The sequence below is a fragment of the Lampetra fluviatilis genome, chromosome 25, assembly GCF_964198595.1.
Source record: "Lampetra fluviatilis chromosome 25, kcLamFluv1.1, whole genome shotgun sequence".
In the NCBI taxonomy this organism is placed as follows: Eukaryota; Metazoa; Chordata; class Hyperoartia; order Petromyzontiformes; family Petromyzontidae; genus Lampetra; species Lampetra fluviatilis.
Genome location: NC_136299.1, coordinates 9,529,655 through 9,548,822, shown reverse-complemented (window position 1 = coordinate 9,548,822; position 19,168 = coordinate 9,529,655). Strand labels below are relative to the sequence as shown.

At 46.9% G+C, this 19,168-nt stretch overlaps 2 protein-coding genes across 3 annotated transcripts; one reads left to right on the top strand and one right to left on the bottom strand.

Annotated features, from left to right (window-relative positions):
• Positions 1-670: 670 nt before the first annotated feature.
• Positions 671-7,695, bottom strand: POLR2I (RNA polymerase II subunit I). The gene is made up of 6 exons (XM_078868217.1): positions 7,487-7,695; positions 5,538-5,592; positions 3,916-3,989; positions 3,377-3,451; positions 2,477-2,528; positions 671-904 (listed from the first exon to the last, which is right to left on the bottom strand). The coding sequence occupies exons 1-6, from the start codon at positions 7,549-7,551 to the stop codon at positions 842-844; spliced, it is 384 nt and encodes a 127-aa protein (XP_078724343.1). The 5' UTR covers positions 7,552-7,695; the 3' UTR covers positions 671-841.
• Positions 7,696-8,222: 527 nt separating this feature from the next.
• On the top strand, positions 8,223-18,928 carry ZC3H8 (zinc finger CCCH-type containing 8). Of its 2 annotated transcripts, XM_078868219.1 has the most exons (13): positions 8,223-8,323; positions 9,528-9,630; positions 10,920-11,103; positions 11,706-11,988; positions 12,107-12,237; positions 12,418-12,528; positions 12,958-13,276; positions 14,270-14,415; positions 15,117-15,248; positions 15,619-15,730; positions 16,464-16,573; positions 17,230-17,294; positions 17,959-18,928. In XM_078868219.1, exons 2-13 carry the CDS (start codon positions 9,542-9,544, stop codon positions 18,791-18,793), a joined length of 2,517 nt encoding a protein of 838 aa, XP_078724345.1. In that variant the 5' UTR covers positions 8,223-8,323; positions 9,528-9,541; the 3' UTR covers positions 18,794-18,928. The 2 variants fall into 2 exon arrangements, with proteins under 2 accessions (XP_078724345.1, XP_078724346.1); XM_078868220.1 differs by lacking the exon at positions 12,418-12,528 and having other exon boundaries at positions 17,959-18,927.
• The last annotated feature ends 240 nt before the right edge of the window (positions 18,929-19,168 follow it).

The window sequence follows — 19,168 nt, the reverse complement described above, 5'->3', positions numbered from 1 at the left end:
ACGCGGACTCTCTTTCAGCAGGTGATGGAACATAACAATGTAAATATCGTATCAGAGATAAGGCTTCACTTTGAAACGTGGGTTTACTGTTATTTCAGGATTAGTGGATTTTGTTAACAAATTCTAAAGGTGTAATGACTTTTCTTTCCCACTATGAAACAAGAATGATGCCAAGACCAGAAATGACGGAGAAATTACTGATTTACAAAGTACACTTTCATTAAAATTCAAAAATGACAATGAGATAGCCAGGTGGGTCAGACATCAGACACTAATTGTAGTAAGTTGTTGGTTTCAGCCTGGTCACCAGTAACTGCACACATTTCTTTTGAATGACACATTCGTTTTTCACTTGGTTAATATCCAAGATAATTAAATATACACACACGAACATTTCACCATATTGCAGCATGTGGGAATGTGGGCTTCTGGTGTGGCTAAAATGGAGCACATGAAGAGATCTAGGTCGTAGTTCCTTCACATCTCCTTCCACGGGTCATGCTCCAACATGTCGAAATGGTGGGGGTCACACTGCTCTGTGAGAGTTCCGAATGGATGTCCCTTCGTCTCAGAACACGATGCTCACAGTGACGTTGGAACAAAACAGCGAGCACAAAAATTGAAGAAATATCCCGATACCAATAATACAAATATCATTAGTATGAACACACACAGAAAGTTACTTAAAAACATTTATTTTAGTAACACAAGACTACAGATAATGTACATCACGGACAACATTCGTGTTTAAGATGCTAGGTTTTTCTGCATTCGTGGCAAAGGCCAGAGGCCCGGGCATCTCGGCCATCTGGCGAACAGCCCGACAGCAAGCTCGCTCTCGTTACTCGGTCCAGCGGTGTCCGCAGTGTGGTGCAGTGCACACGTAGTACAGCCTCATGGCGTCCTGAGCGACAAGAGATCATAGATGGCACATGTCGAAAGGCAACAAAGACAAACCAATTACAAGACGTTCTGTAAATGGTGAGGCATTAGGCAGAAACGTGCATGCAGGCTGGAAACAAGAGTACTAATAATGACTACTACTATTACACTGTGCTTACTTTGGGTTTTTTTCTGTGCAGAAACATCGCTCGGTGAATAGTTACGCGTTAAACTGAAATGCCGTGCGTAATTCAGTACGCATCCTTTTCTGGAGCGCTGGTTGTGCCCTATGGCAGAGATGGAAACATGTCTCACGTTTCATATGCCTAAATGCTATTGTGGCACACTTTACACCATGGCAACTGCTGTTACATAGGACATTACGCCACAGGCTGTCGCCTCAAGGTCCAATTTGCTAGATGTTCCATCCACCCAAGTGTTGCTAAACAGGCACTCAAACGTTAACGGAACATTGCACTGCAAAATCGCTGGGTTACATGTTTTTTTTTTAAAGATGAAAAAACACTGCATTGTAAGCTAAAATATTAACGCGATTTAGACAAATGAAAACAAGTTTGGTGAGACTCCCTCTATTTATATAACCATAAACATGCCCTCTGCAGCTCGCTTTTAATAGCCTAAGTAAGCACGCGGTATGGGATTGCAGTATTTGGGTGTGCAGATAAGGTATGCGTTTGAGTGAGGCTGGAGGTAAAACAAACAACTTGGGACTTATTTTCCTCTGAAATGAATTAGTTAACTCATCCGTTGTACAGCTCTTCGCTGTGCTTTATGACTGTACAAAGAGGTTAAACCCAAAAACACATTTAAGAGTTTACATCTCAATTATCAGGAGTCAGATTATTCGGGATGCAGATTAAATCATGCTTGCAAAACAATATTTTTTTTAAATTTTGGATTGCATGCTCATTGGTACCTTTTACACGCCGATTCTATTATCGGCTGCTCTTTAAAGAAATAAAAAAACTACACAATTGTATGTCTTGACTCCCATTCAACAAGGGTAAACAACACGTTTGTATAGTCGAATTTACATACGTTTTGTATTACCTGTGTTTTCATTCTATCTGGGCCATCCCTCCCCCACCAATCACCCCAGATAATCATGCTTCCTGTACACGTTTTAACAAACTGGCTAACAAATCCATTCAGGGAGCCTCCTGTTTGTGAGGAAATTTGACCTCGGGAGGAAATGTGTGCGCACAGGAAATATTAACACGTGAGGTGCACATTGGTTATAGGCAAGCGTGTACATTCTGATGCATGCTAATCATGCTGGTATTTAGAACATAACTTTTCTTCATGCAATGCAATTTTACTCGTAATTTTTTGCCATTCAAATAAACAACTTAACAGATTTGTCCTTTAGTATTGGTAAGTTGTGCGGTTAACGTCGTTGTGATCGGTTTATGAGTTTTGTCCTCATATGGACAGACATACAAGTATGTTCTGAGTCACGAGAAATGGTGGCTTACTGAGGCCCTCATCCAGCAGTGGATTGACTTTGGCTGATGATAATGTTTTTGGGCACAGCAATGCGTAACCTTGTGGATAAATACAAGTATTGGCTCACCTCCGCCCTTGCGCTGTGCGACTGGAAAAACACGGCTTCTTTGTGGCCACATCTGTGGGGGCAGAATTAAACAAACAGCGTCTCCAGGTACAACGTCAACGACAGTTAACAAAGTCAATGCCAATTCCAATTTTGTTTTTATTTCACGTCATTCTAGTCACCTATTTTTTGTGGATAAACATAAATACTGACTTCATATGTTGTCAAATAAACACAATTAGGATGCCACCCATCCAATCATGGTTATAATCAAGACTCTGCTCTAAAGATAATGCCCTCATCACAGTATGTGTCACCAGTAGTGACTTTGAAAGTGAAACAAATCCAGGAAGTTACTAAACTTATTTTCACGCGAATAAGCTGAGGGGTGGGGTGCACTGATAACGCAGTGGTACTCTGAACTGCTCGAGTTACATTCCTGGCCACGGCTAACACACCAGTGGCGAGTGATAGCAGAATCGTTCCCCACTTAGGCAGCCAGAGCCGGCCAGCGTCAAGTATGGTCAAATAACTCTCACAATCCACAAAGCGTTCAAGTTATTTATCCTACTTCTCAATAGAACTCAGTGGATGAGTAACACTATGGAACACGATTTTTGTTCCTGGGTAGTAAGTGTTATTTTCTAATTGTTTATGCCTCACAAGTATAAAAAATGGCTATTATTCCCCACAAACTTGGATTTTGTGACCAGGACTTTATGTGAAGGAATGACACAAGTGCACACGTTTTCTCACTGAAAATAGATACATTTCAAAATATCACTGTCCTGGTCACAAAAGCAAAGTTTGTGGGTAATAATAGCCATTTTATGTACTTTTGAGGCATAAGCAATTAGGAAATAACACTTACTACCCAGGAAAAAAAACATTTTGTTACACAGTGTATTGTGTGCTGCTCACTTTGGACATGGGTGGTCTTCTGTACGGGGCAGTGTAGGATCCTGGGCCACGTCGGCAATGATCTGAGTCAGCTCGCTGGCAAACGAGAGAGGGGCGGAGGGCATCGAAGACAAAAAACATCGACACAAGTCTCAAGCGCTCTTTGATGTAACCTATCATAGATGGTGTAAGACAGTTCGGGATGGTGTGAGATTGTGACATTCTTGGATTCAAGGTTGGGACACGCAAGGCTCAGGAAGAGAGCCTTTTAGACCAAGTTCAAGTGTCAAGGTCAGTCAAAACTGAAAGCTCGGCATTTAATTTTGGCCCAACATTTGACTTACAATAAAAATTAGCAATCATTCACAATTTAGAAACTTTATAAAAATTACCACGACGAAGAATTACGCATTACAAGTTCTCTGACTGAGGGCGCCTCTGGTCACACGCCAAGGAGAGATTGTCCTTGAGGCTGAGGACTGGCCTCTAGGCCACCTCTATGTTGGATCATCTTTCCAAGTTATCCTGACCCCATGTTGCAGACAGGAGGACAGACTCACTCGACTTCGTGGGTGATCTTGTTGACGTAGATGCAGCTGTTGTCGGCTTCCTGCTGGTAGTCACAGTTCCTGCACTGAGCACAAACATAAAGAGACCTCCACTCACAACCACACCGCTAACAAACACAAACATCGTGCCAGCTGAACAACTGTAATCAGTGGCGTCACTTCTTTTGTCAAACCGCTGATGTGAATTGAGAGGGTGTCCTGGAAAAAGCTGATAACCAAAAATATATATTTCAGTTTGATTAACTGCCAGGGCTAACATCAGTGATTAGTGATATGTGAACAAGTCTTGAGCCACCCATCGCTAATCCGTATATTTACTAATTCGTGTGAAGCAAGTTAAATAATCCCCATGACCAACACAACGGGAGGAGATCTTCATCCAGCAATAGAATGACAAAGGGCCACATAATTACTTTCTCAATTGACAGCAGTCCTGAATGTATTACCACTGCTTACAAAATGAGATATTACCTGAAAATGTCTGTAGCATTTAGTGGCAACAATATCAAAGCACAATTCTACGACATTATTCTATTAACCGCATGCCCTAAACCTAACAATATAACCTGTGGTTGGGATTTTGAAAGCGTCAAACAGTCCAGGTAAAAATCTTTCTGACAGATTCAGTGTTTTGCTATAAAGCTACCAAATGTGTGGGCTGGGGGGCAGGTGGACACGTGGTGAGCTGGCAGCCCCCTCCTCCGATTCAGCCCTGCCCACTTTTATTGAGGCCACTCAACCACTCGCCCGTTCCAGCAGTGGCCTCGCCTTTCTTTTCTGAGCTTGGCCCTGCCGACTGCTGCTCATAGGCCACCACCAGAGGTCGCAAACGGGTTTTGATTCCTTACCCGTACCCGGCCGCACCAGGGTCGCACATGGGTTCCCTACCCGTACCCTACCCGAAATGAGTGACAAACGGTTACTCACCAGTGACTCACGGCCTACCCGTACGCGTACCCGGCCGCACCAGGGTCGCAAACGGCTACCCGTACCCGGCCGGGTACGGGTAGCCGGGTATCGGGTAGGGTACGGGTATCGGGTACACAGTTGCGACCTCTGGCCCCCACCCACAAAGATAGGCCCATTTGTTTGCCTAAGTCGTGAGTCGAACATGATTGCAAGCATTTTTTTTAAACCATGACCAAGTGCTTTCGGGCTCCAGGAGAGCCTCTGTGAAACCACTTGGGACTGTCCCAGCCCAAAACCAGAACGCTTAGTGGCTTTACTTTGTTTGATACCAGGAGAAATGCGTTTGTTTCAGTCTTAAAATAAGCAGCACTTGCAGAGCAATATCTAATTCTTAGGTTTTTTCGGTAAAGTCACATAGGTAAAAAATTAAAATTAATAAAAGTAAAATAAAATAAAAATTACGACGTTTCGGAGGCAACACGAGCTTCCGTCTTCAGGTGGAATAGTTCCGTCTTCAGGTGGAACGGTTCCACCATTCCACCTGAAGACGGAAGCTTGTGTTGCCTCCGAAACGTCGTGATTTCTATTTGATTTTACTTTTATTAATTTAAATTTTTTACCTACGTGACTTTACCGAAAAAACCTAAGAATATGAATCCTTGCAGTCACGAAAGCTTCAAATCTAGAAGCAATATCTCACTTACAGAGTAGAGGAGAATCCTGTTCTCCTTATCCTCCTTCGGGTAAAGCATGTTGTTGCTGAAACGGAATAAGACACGTTGTTCCCATGTTATTACTGCGGCACCTGTAAACACCTCTCCTGCATGAGTTGGCATGGTTAATTGCAGAGTATTACAGGAAGAGAACATGCTTTGTTGTTTAAACAACATGTGAGCAAATACTATGTAAGTAAACCTGCCCATTGGCTTTCTAAACCGGTTTCAACATTTTGGGTCTCATAAGCAGGCAGGCTTGCTAAATAAATGCTGGTGGGTTGAAATGTTATTGTAAAAAGCACGAAAACTGATAGGCGTATGGACCAAAATAAATACTGCTTTTACTTGTGTGGAGCCAGAATGGAGTTCTGTTAATGTGATTAAACACATCACGCTCCACGGTTGAGCTTAATGAGTTTGTTATTTGAACCAGCGTTTAACCAAACCCTAAAACCTATCCAATAATGCATCAGTGAGTCTTAAGACTTTATTTACGAGGGTTCCTACATTGGCACGTTTGGTCAATTCCTTGTGAAGAGTTGTTAACAGCCATGATCAACCCACTGTTGGATGAAGGCCTCACCAACAATGACAACCTATTTGCTTCAGTGGTTGTTGCAATACGCCACAATTCATAAGCGTTCATTCCATTTGCTCCATCGCACGTCAGTGGACATGTCCATACCTGTCAACCCCTGATCAGTGCCTACATTATTGCCATACCAACTCAGCTGTCACTCCGTGCCCTTATACATCTCAAAAGTTCATCCTATAAAGTCCCATCACAAGGGAGAAACACAAACAACATTTTAAAAAATGTGCCCGTATTGAAACGGCTGTACGCCGTATGGACCTGAAAAGTCAATGTGCCTGTACAAGAATAGGGGGTAAACCGCATGGATTGACTGGTTTGGCCAAGTAAAATGTGGCAGATGACGACCGCGAGAGATGGTAAACGCCTTCATAGAGCAGTGGATATATCATGACGATGATTGTATTACAGGAATCTGATGTTGATACATCGCTGTCAAACCATACGGTTTCCCCCGTGTTATTGTACGGGGAAATTGAATTTTGAGGTCCATACTGGGCACAGCCGTTTCAGTACGGGCAAAACCCCCCCCATAATTTGTGTATTTTTCTCCCTTGTAGATGGATCTTTGTATGATGAACCTTGAGATTTATAATCGGCACGGGGTGGCCAATAAGGTCTGAATTGGTCTGTAATAAGCTGGGAAATGATAAGGGGTTGACAGGTATGGGATCGTGAGATGGTAAATGGCTTATAGGCTTTCATAGAGCTGTGGATAGATAATGACGATTGTTGTAGTATAAATGTGATGTTGACAGGGCACGGAAACACATTACCAACTTCCTTGTACCGAATTAAATAATAATACATTAGTTAGAATTGCTACTACCGATAGGAACGGTTACTCAGTCTACTAGAATGTATACTGCTGATTGTATCCGTAGAATGTTCTAGAAAGTGTTCCGTTATAGCTTCTCAAACATTTATTCAGCGATGCGTTTTTTACCTGTTGCTTATGAAACTAGTCTCCAATAAACCCTCGCCAGGCATGAATAAAGGAGACATCGCCTGGTCACGCTCAATTGGATATTGTCCTTCATGCAACAAAGAATTTGTGCAGTGCTAATCTCCTGTTAACAACCACTCAACGATGGAAATTCCACGTTAATATGACGGAGTGGAGTATATCCACAGCACCACCAACATTGTTGGGTTCCCACAAAGCGGTACAGTATTTGTTTTAAGCGCCCCGGAAAGTGAAATTAACCGACCACCGCGTCTTCGCCAAAGAAAATCAACTCAACACATTCGTCAATAGCTGTGTTGGTGGCCGATACAAAGGAAACCACACAGTAGGCGACGTTGAAAGCAATGGCTCTTCACAGCACCACATAAACATACTCACCACTCCTGACAAAACTTAATTCCGACGAAGCCGGGTCCTTCGCTGACTGCTTCGCCAAACTCCATGTTTCGATTGGCAACACTTACAATAACAATGTAAATAATTATGAACGGTAACGATATTAACAACAAGGCCGCGTTAACGAGAGTACAATCGTTCAGATGCTGTCAAACACGTGCGTCACCGCGCACTGACTGACCCCGGAAGTGACGTTGCGTGCACAAATGTAACAACATGTTTTATTTTACAGAAGTAATTAATTTTAACGAAGATACGAGTACAGTGTTGCCGCAGTGAAATAGATGTAACAACAACAAATGTGGATGTAAAGAGCGTGTGTGTGTCCTCTTAGGATTTTTCGGTAAAGTGACGTAGGTAAAATAATAATAAAATAAAATAATAATAAATGAAAATAGCGACATTTGATTTAATTTAGTTATTTTAATTTATTATTATTTTATTTTATTGTTATTTTACCTACGTGACTTTACCGAAAAAACCTTAGAGTACACACACACGCTCTTTACATCCATATTTGTTGTTGTTACATATATTTAATTTAGTTATTTTCATTTATTATTATTTAACTTTATTATTATAATTATTTTTTACCTACGTGACTTTACCGAAAAAATTTAACAATATGAATCCTTGCAGTCACGAAAGCTTCAAATCTAGCGTGTGTGTGTTTATCTCCAAATGCATTTCCGCTTCCTGGGGTCAATCTCGCGCGCACGTGGTTCGCACGTGGGGTCACTAACCACGTGCTTGAGGGCGGCGTCGGCTGCTGGTGGTGGTGGTGGTGTGAGTCGTCACCGTGAATTACGTTCAGCGTTGGTAAATAAATGACAACACTCGCAAACATGCGGTCAAGACGTACGGTTTACCCCGTGTTATTGTACGGGGAAATTTAGTTTTCAGGTCCATACGGCGTACAGCCGTTTCAATGCCAGCACAAACATGTTTTTGTCTATTTGTTTGTGGTTTCTCCCTTGTGATGGGACTTTGTAAGATGAACGTTGATATTTCTAAGGGCACGTGGTGACCAATAAGGTGTGAATTGGTCTGTAATAAGCTAGGCAGTGCTGATAAGGGGTTAACAGGTATGTGTGCATCCACATATCGAGCAAGCAGCATCAGCATGCAAGATTACAAACAGCAGAAGTAACATCATTGACACAAACGATCAAAATTAATACATAAAACCGCTTTTGTTGAGTAACATAAATGTGTGTCTATTCGTCTGTGTGTCTCCCTTGTGATGGGACGTTGTAGGATGAACGTCGATGTTTACAACAACACTTGCAAACGTGCGGCACTGACCAACAATCGTGATGCGAAATCTTGCAGGCGATCGATTTAGGCGGCTTGAAAGTGGGTTAATTATAAAGGAGCCCAGGTAAAGTTGGCTGTGTCGTGGGGGCGATGGTGATGCACAACGTGGGCGTTGAATGGGCTGCTTGGCGGACACGTGGCGGGCGGCGTGGGTTAAAACGCTGCCCATCGTGGTGAAGTATGGTCAAATATACTCTTAGGTTTTTTCGGTAAAGTCACGCAGGTAAAAATTAAATAAGAATATTTCTGATATTTTTATTTATTAATAAATAATAATTATTAATAAATAACAAAAATAAATACTTTTTTTTATTTCTATTACTTTAATTACTTATTTTTTACCTACGTGACTTTACCGAAAAAACTTAAGAGTATGAATCCTTGCAGTCACGAAAGCTTCAAATCTAGAATTAGGGGACGACTCCCTCATCCCGCAGTGACATGACATAACAGACTTGTCCGTGCGTCATTATTAATACGATCACTTACAAAATTTCGCTCAGCTTTGCCTAATTTTCGGAGCTGCACTCAACGCATACGAACACCCGCAACAACCGCGCTGATCGCGCCTCCGATGAGCACGGTTGGCGACGTACGGTGCGAAAGAAGTCCAGCACACACATTCGTTCATTCTCCATCGTCTTGCATCTCTTCACTCTTGTGCTGTGTCCGTTTACCCCCCTCCCCACCTCCTCTCTCGACCCAGGTTCCCGCTGCCCCATGTCCCTGGAGAGCCTCTTCGCATCCCCGCCTGCACCCCTCAACAGCGGCAGCGACCCCCCCTCGCTCAGCCCGGCGTCTGTGGCCGGGTAAATGTGGGGGGGGGGGGGAGAGAATGGGGGGTCAACGTTGTGGTCAGCAGAGGGCAGTGAAGCAACATTGACCAGCAGTCACGAAAGCTCCAAATTAAGATTGAGCAGCGTGGTCGTCCGATTAACCCCCACGGCTCATCTTCTTGGTTCTTTCGGTAAAGTCACGTAGAAGGGAAGTAATAAAATAAAAAAAAGATAATAAAATATTATTATTTTATTTTATTAATAAAACATAATAAAATATTATTATATTATTTTATTATGTTTTATTTTTATTATTTTATTACTTCCCTTCTACGTGACTCTACCGAAAGAACCAAGAAGATGAATCCCTGCAGTCACGAAAGCTTTAAATCGAAACCCCCACGGCGTCGGCGGGCCCCTTGTCTAGCAGTGGGTGAACAACAGGGCAGTACAAGGAGAAAGAGGGTCGTGGAGAGGTGAAGGTCAGATGGGAAGCGACCAGATGAGTCGAGAAGAGATGAGGATCGGTGATGGGGGGGGGGCTAGGAGGAACGAGGTGATACGAGTAATAGCTCGGGGTAGACGCTGACGAATCTAAAGGGACAAAAAATGACAATGAGAGGTACAAGCGGTGACGCGGGGGAAGGCCAGAGGAGATAAGGAAGAACGAGGAGGGACTAGATTAGAAACACCTCTGTTAAGGAGTACGCACGCGTACAATGCCGATCTTGTTCTTTCGTGTGGCTGCTGATGTACACGCAGAGCGACAATTTCACATTCAGGTGGTCAAGCCAGATTTCTGCATCAGGAGTAGCGGCGTGTATCGCTGTGTTCTCTCCGTTGTATTTGTGGAATGGGACATTGCGTCGTTATTTGAACCTTATGGCGGTACCCCGGGGTACCATAATACCCCGGCTCACGCACAATATCCGTGATGCAGTCACTTTTAGTCTGTTGATGGTCGGCGATGCGGCAATCGACTCATCTCGACGAGCTGTACACGATGCACTATTCAAAGTTGCATTTTTCGACAACGGATTTTTTTATGCTGATGTTTGGCGTTTCGACATAGCGGAGTGGCACTGGTTTCGGATTGATTGGTTACCCCAGTCGCGGAGTTAAGTATACCTCTGGAAAAGAAAGTGTCCCAGAAATAAAATATTTAATTGCCTCGGCCCATTTTGTATTATGTGGTACCCCGAGGTACCGCCATAAGGATCATTTGTTGTGTGGTCTGTTCTAGATGACCACAATAGAAGACACTGACTGACGCGATTGTTGTAACCGCCTCCGCTGCCTGCCATCCTGGTTGTGTCTGTCAGTGGAGCGCTCACGGTGATTAGCGATGTCGGTCGTTCAACGGAGGAGGTGGATGAAGGGGAGGGCGCACTCCAGAGACTCCACGCTGACCTCGCCACCGCAAGGAGCGGCACGGGGAAGCGAAAGAGAATGAAGGAGGCGGCGGCTGCGGCTGCTGTGGTGGCGCACGCCAAGCAACAGCGAACGGTACAGCAGCAGCGGCCGGTCAGCGAAGAGAGGGTGACGTCTCATCACTTCAGCCACAACAACAATTTATATTTATTTAGAATATGAACGTAATCGCATCTCTGGATGCTCTACAAACTGGGTTGGGTGGTTGGTATAGGTTAGATCACTCAGGTTTGTTGACTTCTGGGTGTACCACGTGTATGATCTTTGCCTGGCCACCAATGACTGCACAAAAACGCAAATATTTTTTCCCCACCAAATTCCTCTTATTTCCCCTCTAATCATATCATTTTTTTGTCTAGATTTGTTCTTTTTTTGTGCCAATGGGGTGGGAATTGTGGTCCGTACATTTTCGTGTCATGTGCGCCATCCACGGGGTTTGCAGTCATTTCAAAAGTGTTTAATTCCAAAAGCCTGTCTTCTTTTCTCGCTTTCAGCCAACAGAGTCCGTGCTTGACATCCATACAAAAACACTGATATCACCATTACCTGTTGGAAATTCGGTCTTTGTTGATAGGTGGATTCTAGTCATTTTCATTACGATATCAATATCTGCAGGGATTTGCTTTTGCTCTTTTTATCCTTGATGCTTACAAAAAGTAATTGTAATTCTGCTCCAGGTCGAGTCAAACGTTTCCACGAGCCCACGGACGGACGCGCGCTTGGCCCAGCCTTTCGACCTCGTCTCTGCGAGTGGCTTCGGGGTGTTCGAGGTCCCTCTCACTCACATGGTGGGCGACGTGGCCACGGAAGAGCCGCGCCAGCTGGCAGACAGGCACGAGGAGGAGAATAATGACGAGGGTGGTGTGCAGGATGAGTTCCTGGGAGGGCTGGATCGCAACCGGGAGGCGAAACTCGCAGCAGCAGCGATGCTGACTTGTGCCATCACACAGGCAGACAAAGGTGATGCCCAGCACCGCTTTCGGTCTCACTCGCCACTGATATCAGCCATGTTGTTTCTTGAGGTTGTAGTTTGCCGTCTGGTTGGACAATGACCGACAGAGCTTCCCCTTTGATGCAGGGATGACGCGGCGCACCGAGCCGGTGTGCACTCTTCCCCGAGGAGCGAATGGAGAGGGGAAAGGTCGAGGAGCTATTGGGCGGCTGCTCACTCTCGCCAGTAACGGCGTTGACCCGACAGACCGTCAGGAGGTGTGTACGGTTTGCCCCTCGAATCTTCCAAAAATTATTTCATCGTACTTGCAGTTGCTATTATACTGTATTTGTTACGGATATAAGCAGCATAATATAGTGAGCTGTCCATTTAAATTTTATGGAATTTCCTAAAATGCGACAAAAACTTAGGTTGTGATGTTTGCGACGCTGTTGCAGAAAGGCGAGCTGCCAGTGAATCGGATGTCGATTCCAGACGGGGGGGAGAAGGAGGAGGGAGAGGTGGAGTTGATTGAGACAGATTCCTCACCTCTCAATCTCGGCTCACAGGTGATTTTGCTTAGGCGCGTGACCGCAGCGCACGCAGAAAATCCGCTGCGTTTATAGAGATTGAAGAAATCTCTTTCTGCAGCTGGCTCGGAGATCGAATCACTGCTCATAACCTGGGTTCGAATCTGGGCTTCACTCACCAGTGATAAAAACAAATACACATCATTACCTTTATTATTATCAGCATAATTGTTATGCATAGGATATGCACAATTAGTCAAAAGTCTAGTTTCCAGGAGAGTCCTGGGTGATTACACAAATACATCGGTTTGTGCTCTCCTTTGACTGCCATTCCATCATTATTTTCGACCACTGGCTATCATCCCTTCTTGCCAAGCCCGCTGACTTTTCTTAATCGTAAATATGATGTCTCTAACTTTCCTATGTTCTCAGATCATGTCTTCTCCTTCCTGTCTCCATGCTCTTAAGGGAAAAGTGAACTGTGTTAAGGATCAGCGGAAGGAGGAGGAGGCTCAAGTCTGCGTGCCGCATGCCTCGAGCGGTTTCGGGGTGTTTGAGCTCCCTCTCACTGTCATGGTGGGCGACATCTATGAAGGAAAATCCCACAGACTCTTCGATGGTGGAGGAGAAGAAAGAGGCAAACACGCAGATGGAAACAACAGCGACATGGACAACGATAACGATTATGATGGCGGCGGCGGCGGTGGTGGTGATGATGACGACTTCATGCAAGAGCTGTCTCGATACCAGGCAGCGAAATTTGCGGCAGCACAAGCAGTAGCAACAGGTGAGATGCACGTGCCCAAACCTGGACAGCTTCTGCCCCTTAAGGCCATGATACGAGAGGGCAGGGCCCTTCAGATGGCTGCCTGCGGGCCAGATATGGCCAGCGAAGGCTCTTTGAGTGGCCCGTTCAGAGATTTGGCTCACTGAGTCGTAATGAGATGCAGGTTGTTGAGATTAATGAGAGATAAAAAAGAGATAGAGATGGGGACAGCTTTTAGAGAAGAGAGAGACGAGTGAGCTGAGAGATAAATAAGAGTGAGATGAAACACTTGGAGAAATGAGGGAATAGGTTAGTGGTCACGTACTGGTGTTATGACAAGATGATGCCATGTATCATAACGTCCGTACAGATGACACTTATGTAAAGACATCACATGACATAAGGTCATGTGGTCCGCCAGCACATGCTAGTTTTATTACGTGACCCGCTAGAAAATATAAGGTACCCTGCAAGAGGGCAATGTCATGGTAATCGTTACAAGCAACTAATTTTTTAGTAAATGACATCCGTCCAGTTAGAGAAAGTGTCCATTGGGATCCACCATCAACGTCACAGGGACCAGCGTGTTGGGAGTCCTCTTCCGATTTGCACGCACTTTGACTGACAACGACGACGTCTTATTTTATAAAGGAGCCGCGTGAAACTAACTGGGAGAGCATCTTCTTGGTTCTTTCGGTAAAGTCACGTAGAATGGAAATAATTAAATAAGAAAAATAAAACATAATAAAATAATTCTCACGACGTTTCGGCCACAACGCAAGCAGCCGTCCTCAGGTGAGGAGCCGTCCTCAGGTGAGGACGGCTGCTTGCGTTGTGGCCGAAACGTCGTGAGAATTGTATTTTATGTTTTATTTTTATTGTTTTATTATTTCCCCTCTACGTGACTTTACCGAAAGAACCAAGAAGATGAATCCCTGCAGTCACGAAAGCTTTAAATCGAAATTTAACTGGGAGAGCGTTGTCGTGAATTTGTCCGCGGTTCCTTTGACGCAGAGGCGTTGGGAAGGTGTCGAGCGTTTGCCGTCGCGACGGCGCCACGCGGGGCGTTCGCGGCGAGAGGAAGGGTCGTGGCTCGCGGGCGCGGTGGGGTCCGTGGCGGCGGGACCTTCGTCCGTCGCGGGGCGGCAGATCCGCAACACGTAAGATCTTTGCGCGGCCGCCCTCCCTTGCACACATCGCTGAAGGACCAGGCACGAGCCGGAAGGTTTCCAGGCAGTGAGCCGACGCTAATTGCTCTGCAGTTCTCTACATATTGAGATGTTTTCAGCCAATTGGTGAGTGTGCACAAGATACGTGTGGGAGCAAACCGGAGCAGCGAGAGAAAACCCATGCATGCGAGGGAGCAGCAGTCTTATCCGATACATAAAGGACAGATGATATCACTCCACACTTTGCTGGACTGCATTCTACTGGCAAGCCAGGGTATTGCATCTCGATGCCCACTGGGAAGGGACGTCGCCAGAGGTCGCAAACGGGTTTTGATTCCTTACCCGTACCCGGCCGCACCAGGGTCCCTACCCGTACCCTACCCGAAATGAGTGACAAACGGTTACACACCAGTGACTAACGGCCTACCCGTACCCGTACCCGGCCGCACCAGGGTCGCAAATGGGTACCCGTACCCAGCCGGGTAGGGTACGGGTTATCGGGTACCCGGTTGCGACCTCTGGACGTCGCGCAACATTTTGTCATTTGTGCGGCGATCCACTGCTGCCTCCACAGTGCAGGATTACAGGCCACGTGCATAGTGACCACTGCTTGGGGGTCGGCGTTTAGCTCACCTCGCGTAAAGGATGTACATTTAATAGCTCTTTTGTACACATTCCCCTTCCCCCACAAGGTCCATCGGCCCCTGCAAAATAATCCCGCCGAGAAGAAGCAGAAAAAAAAGAACAAAAACAAGAAAGCATTGCCTCCGAAACCGAAACCGAAATACGCCTGCAAGTTTTACTTGGAAGGACGATGTACCAAGGTATGTCAAACATCCGTCTTTGGCTATTATTCCCATCATTATTTAAGCCATCATCATCTTCATTAGATATGTACAATCCATTGTTGAATGAAGGCCCCCTCCCCAAGCCGTCGCCATCTCTCATGTCTTGCGATACAATGAATCCAGCTTTCTGTGCGTCAGCTGATCTGGTGGCTCCATCTCCACGGCGGACGTCCTGTTGGGTTGCCGCGAGATAATATACAGCCGAGAGAAGTGTAATTAAATGCAATTCATGGTTCTCTGATCTACAAGTATAGCGAGATATTCTTCCTCACATACGTGCCGGTTCTTCGTACCTCATCGGTGGCGACCCCATTGAAGGAGGTGGTGCTGTGTGTGGTGTGTGCAGGGCGACGAGTGTACGTTCAGCCACGAGGGCATACCGGCCAACAAGAGGGAGATCTGCAAGTTCTACCTCAACAGCTTCTGCTCCAAAGGCTCCAGCTGCCTCTACATGCACAATATCCTTATCGCTCAGTGGCGATCTCAGTGGCGATCTCAGTGGCTGAAGCGTCGCAGTCGCTGGCATTCCAGTAAGAGGCAGGAAATCGTACCACTCGCGATGCTTCGATGTGGTGTTACCCGCTTAAGTAATTCGGAAGTAGTTTTTTTTATTTGGACTGTGACGCTCACGCACTTGGCTTACTCTCTGAACGTGAGAGGCTCTCTGTATAAGCCTCCGCTGTGAAGCGGAGAGAGGACGTATTCAAGACGAATGCAAAAAGTTAACCGGGGTGGCTGTTGGGTTTGAACCACGAACCTCTGCAATAAGCGATGAATGCGCTACCTCTCGACCATGATAGGGAAGTGCTGACATATCGAGGTGTATGCAAATGACACGTTAACGTTTCATTCGGGCTAACGGAGCAAAAACTTCACAAAGGAGGCGGGCGTGAGGGGGGGGGGAAATTAGATGATAAAAACGAGACTGAGAAGAATTGATTCTTAAAAACGAACTGCGACCCCGAATCGTGGCGAATCGCTACGGGGCGACCGATTAAGTGACCCGTGGGCGTTAGCCACTCCGAAGCGGATGTGCACAGTATTAACCAGGGCGGCCGCTCAACTCGAACCACACTCTGTACACAAGCGGCGGACGCGCGACCGCTGGGATGCGCCGCCGCTGGGCCATGCCACCGGTCCCCCACGAACCGTGAACCCGCGGCTGCTCCTTGACTTGGCGGGAGGCCCAACGCGACTTCCCTTGCAAGTTCTACCACACGGGCACGACGTGCTACGCCGGGGACCGCTGCCGCTTCTCGCACGCGGCCCTCACCGATGAGACCAAGGAGCTCCTGCTGAAGGTGGGCACCAGCGGCATTTTTTATCGGGAGCGCAGGCGGTGCAGCTGCACCCCCCACGGGCCAGAGGGGCCCAGGGAACCAGGTGCCGGGTTATGAAGAGGGGGTAAGAAATTGGACAGGGGCCCCATTTCATTGCTTGCACCACGACCCTTGCCAACAACCCCTGTCCGCTATATTCGCGACGGTAAAACTGCATTGATTATTGAATCGACTGTGACCCCGAGTCATGACAATTTATCGATTTCGCTGTGGGCTAATCGTTCATTAATACTGGTAGGAACCTCCTGGTTACACCAGCCCACAGGGGATTATTGTGTCCATCTGTCGTGCAGGGAGGGGCTGGGTGGGGAGGGAGGGGCTGGGTGGGGAGGGTGGGGCTGGGTGGGGGGTGGGAGGGGTGGGGCTGGGTGGGGAGGGTGGGGCTGGGTGGGGGGTGGGAGGGGAGAGACTGGTCACCCCGTGGTGCCCTTATAAAACTCAACGTTTAACCTACTCACGCCGGCTTGTGCCCGCCCTCAGCCAGGCATATTTGCGGAATACACCACGCCGCCGTTGACCCTGGCCATTGACCGAGCAACCCAACGTTCCTACCAGCTCCCTCCGCAGGAATGTGTTCATCGCATGCCTATGTCTTTGTTTGAATGTGTGATGAACAGTGTCTGAATGGACCTAAGGAGACCAAAGAGAAGGAGAAAGAAGAGAAGGAAGAGGCTCCTGACAGGTCAGCCCCAGTTTACAATCATCGATAGCTCAGTTTTAGTCATAGGTACTCACCCAGGATCTCGGCAGTGCCAGCTCAGCACTCTTAACCTCTGAGCCACCTCACCACCTTTTGCCCAAACGTTTGGTTGTGCCGCGTGATGCTAGGCACAGTGTTGTTTGGCATTTCGCCCCGCGATTTGAAGCTCGCAAACATTTGGGGGGCGAAACATTTGGCCATGAACCCGAAAACACGTCGGAGAGCTATTGAGCACCACGGCGACAACGTGCTCGGTGTAAAGTATAAGCTCTCTCTGACGGTATACAAGTGCCGAGATGGTATGACACCCCGTTATTTGTCGGATTTATGCACGCCTGTCGCCCATGATCGGAAATGACAACACCTCGTGATCTCGTCGTTGTTGCTACACGAACCCCGCCGAGAGACGCGTGGCGACTCCGCGCTTTTCAGAAGGCGCGGGGACCTCCTGTCGCGTGGAATTCTCTACCCAACAAACTCAAGAACAAAAACTTTGAGAGACCTTAAAATGAATTTCATGAATACAGCTGACGAGACAGCAGTGCGCATGTGAGATGCTTTGAGCATGATTTTCAGTCTTTTAAATCGCGATTTACATTTACAGTAAGCTGTGTCACACTCACACAAACTCTCCACGCCCCTCCAGCCCAAAATTCTATTTCAGCCTTGCGGCTTCGAAGGGCACCGAGGGCGGCAGGGCGCTGGCGCACGGTGGCGACGGCGCAATTCCTGGCGCCACCGGGCCACAAGCTTCCTCAGGGTTCACCGCTTTACAGCAACAGCAGCCGTCGTCATTGCAGACGGGAATGCCGGGCGCCTGTGAAAATCTCCCGTCGCCGGCAGCACCGGCTGTGCTCCAAGAACAGCCTGTGGTCATCCCGCCCGAGCCGGTGCACAGCTCGGTCACGTGGGACCCCCGCTTGGTGAGATCCAGCCAGCATTTCTGCCCCGATCCGGATCTGTCCGTGCCAGATTTCGCTCGCGTGAACTGGGAACCTTCAGGCGGCAACGAGATGGCGAACGAGGCAGGATTTTCCGAGTCGATGGACGCGTTCTCCTCCGCCACTTCGGATCGGGAGAGGCCCTCCATCGTTGAGAGTTTGTTGGACCGCAGCATCTCATCTTGTGGTCCTTTGGCACATCACGGGGCCGTCCACAACCTGCCCGTTCAGCCGGTGCTCGGTGCGCTGACGAAGACCAAGTACAGCGGGGTGTTTGGCGAACGTCCGCGCCAGATTAAAGCGCCCGCATTAAAGCATCCGCAGCAGCAGCACGGATTGCTGCTGCAAATCAGTACAGCACAGACTGCTGCTGCTCCTACTACTTGCACCGTCACCAACGCCACAACCACGGGCACCATCACCAACATCGCCACAACCACTGCAGGGTCACTGGAGGGAGGCTTTGGTGATGGTGGGCGCCAACAAAACCTGGTAGACATGTTTAAATCGTTTGACCCGACATCGTCACCGTTTTGTTAGCAGGAGCCAGATGTCGCAGCTGCTTTGCGCAAAGTGTAACGATGTTGGTTTTTCTTTGCACTCTCCAAGCTCGTTTTAATCAAAGTTAAATATATCATTAACGGTTAATGTATTTGGTGATCTTGTAAGATGTACACGAGACGAATGTGAAATTAAAATGAAATACTTTAATTTAAAAAAATAGGTTGATTTGCGTTACATTCACATTCCGTACACATTCTGTTGAACACGAAGCTGCTGCATTGTGTGGTCTTAGTCACGCCAGCGATCAAATTGACTACGCGTATAACTTTGGGTTCGCTCATTCGCTTTTTGCAAGTATTGCACTGTAAGAACAGTTTTGATTCGGGTAATAGTTAATATCACAACATTTTG

Excerpts from the sequence above, each read along its gene's own strand:
- POLR2I (XM_078868217.1), bottom strand. The coding sequence starts at position 7,551 with ATGGAGTTTGGCGAAGCAGTCAGCGAAGGACCCGGCTTCGTCGGAATT. Across the intron at positions 5,593-7,486 it reads ATTAAGTTTTGTCAGGAGTG|CAACAACATGCTTTACCCGA; the intron begins GTGAGTATGTTT and ends ATTCCGTTTCAG. Across the intron at positions 3,990-5,537 it reads ACAGGATTCTCCTCTACTCT|TGCAGGAACTGTGACTACCA; the intron begins GTAAGTGAGATA and ends GTTTGTGCTCAG.
- ZC3H8 (XM_078868219.1), top strand. The coding sequence starts at position 9,542 with ATGTCCCTGGAGAGCCTCTTCGCATCCCCGCCTGCACCCCTCAACAGC. Across the intron at positions 14,416-15,116 it reads GGGCGGCAGATCCGCAACAC|GTCCATCGGCCCCTGCAAAA; the intron begins GTAAGATCTTTG and ends TTCCCCCACAAG. Across the intron at positions 16,574-17,229 it reads CCAAGGAGCTCCTGCTGAAG|TGTCTGAATGGACCTAAGGA; the intron begins GTGGGCACCAGC and ends TGTGATGAACAG.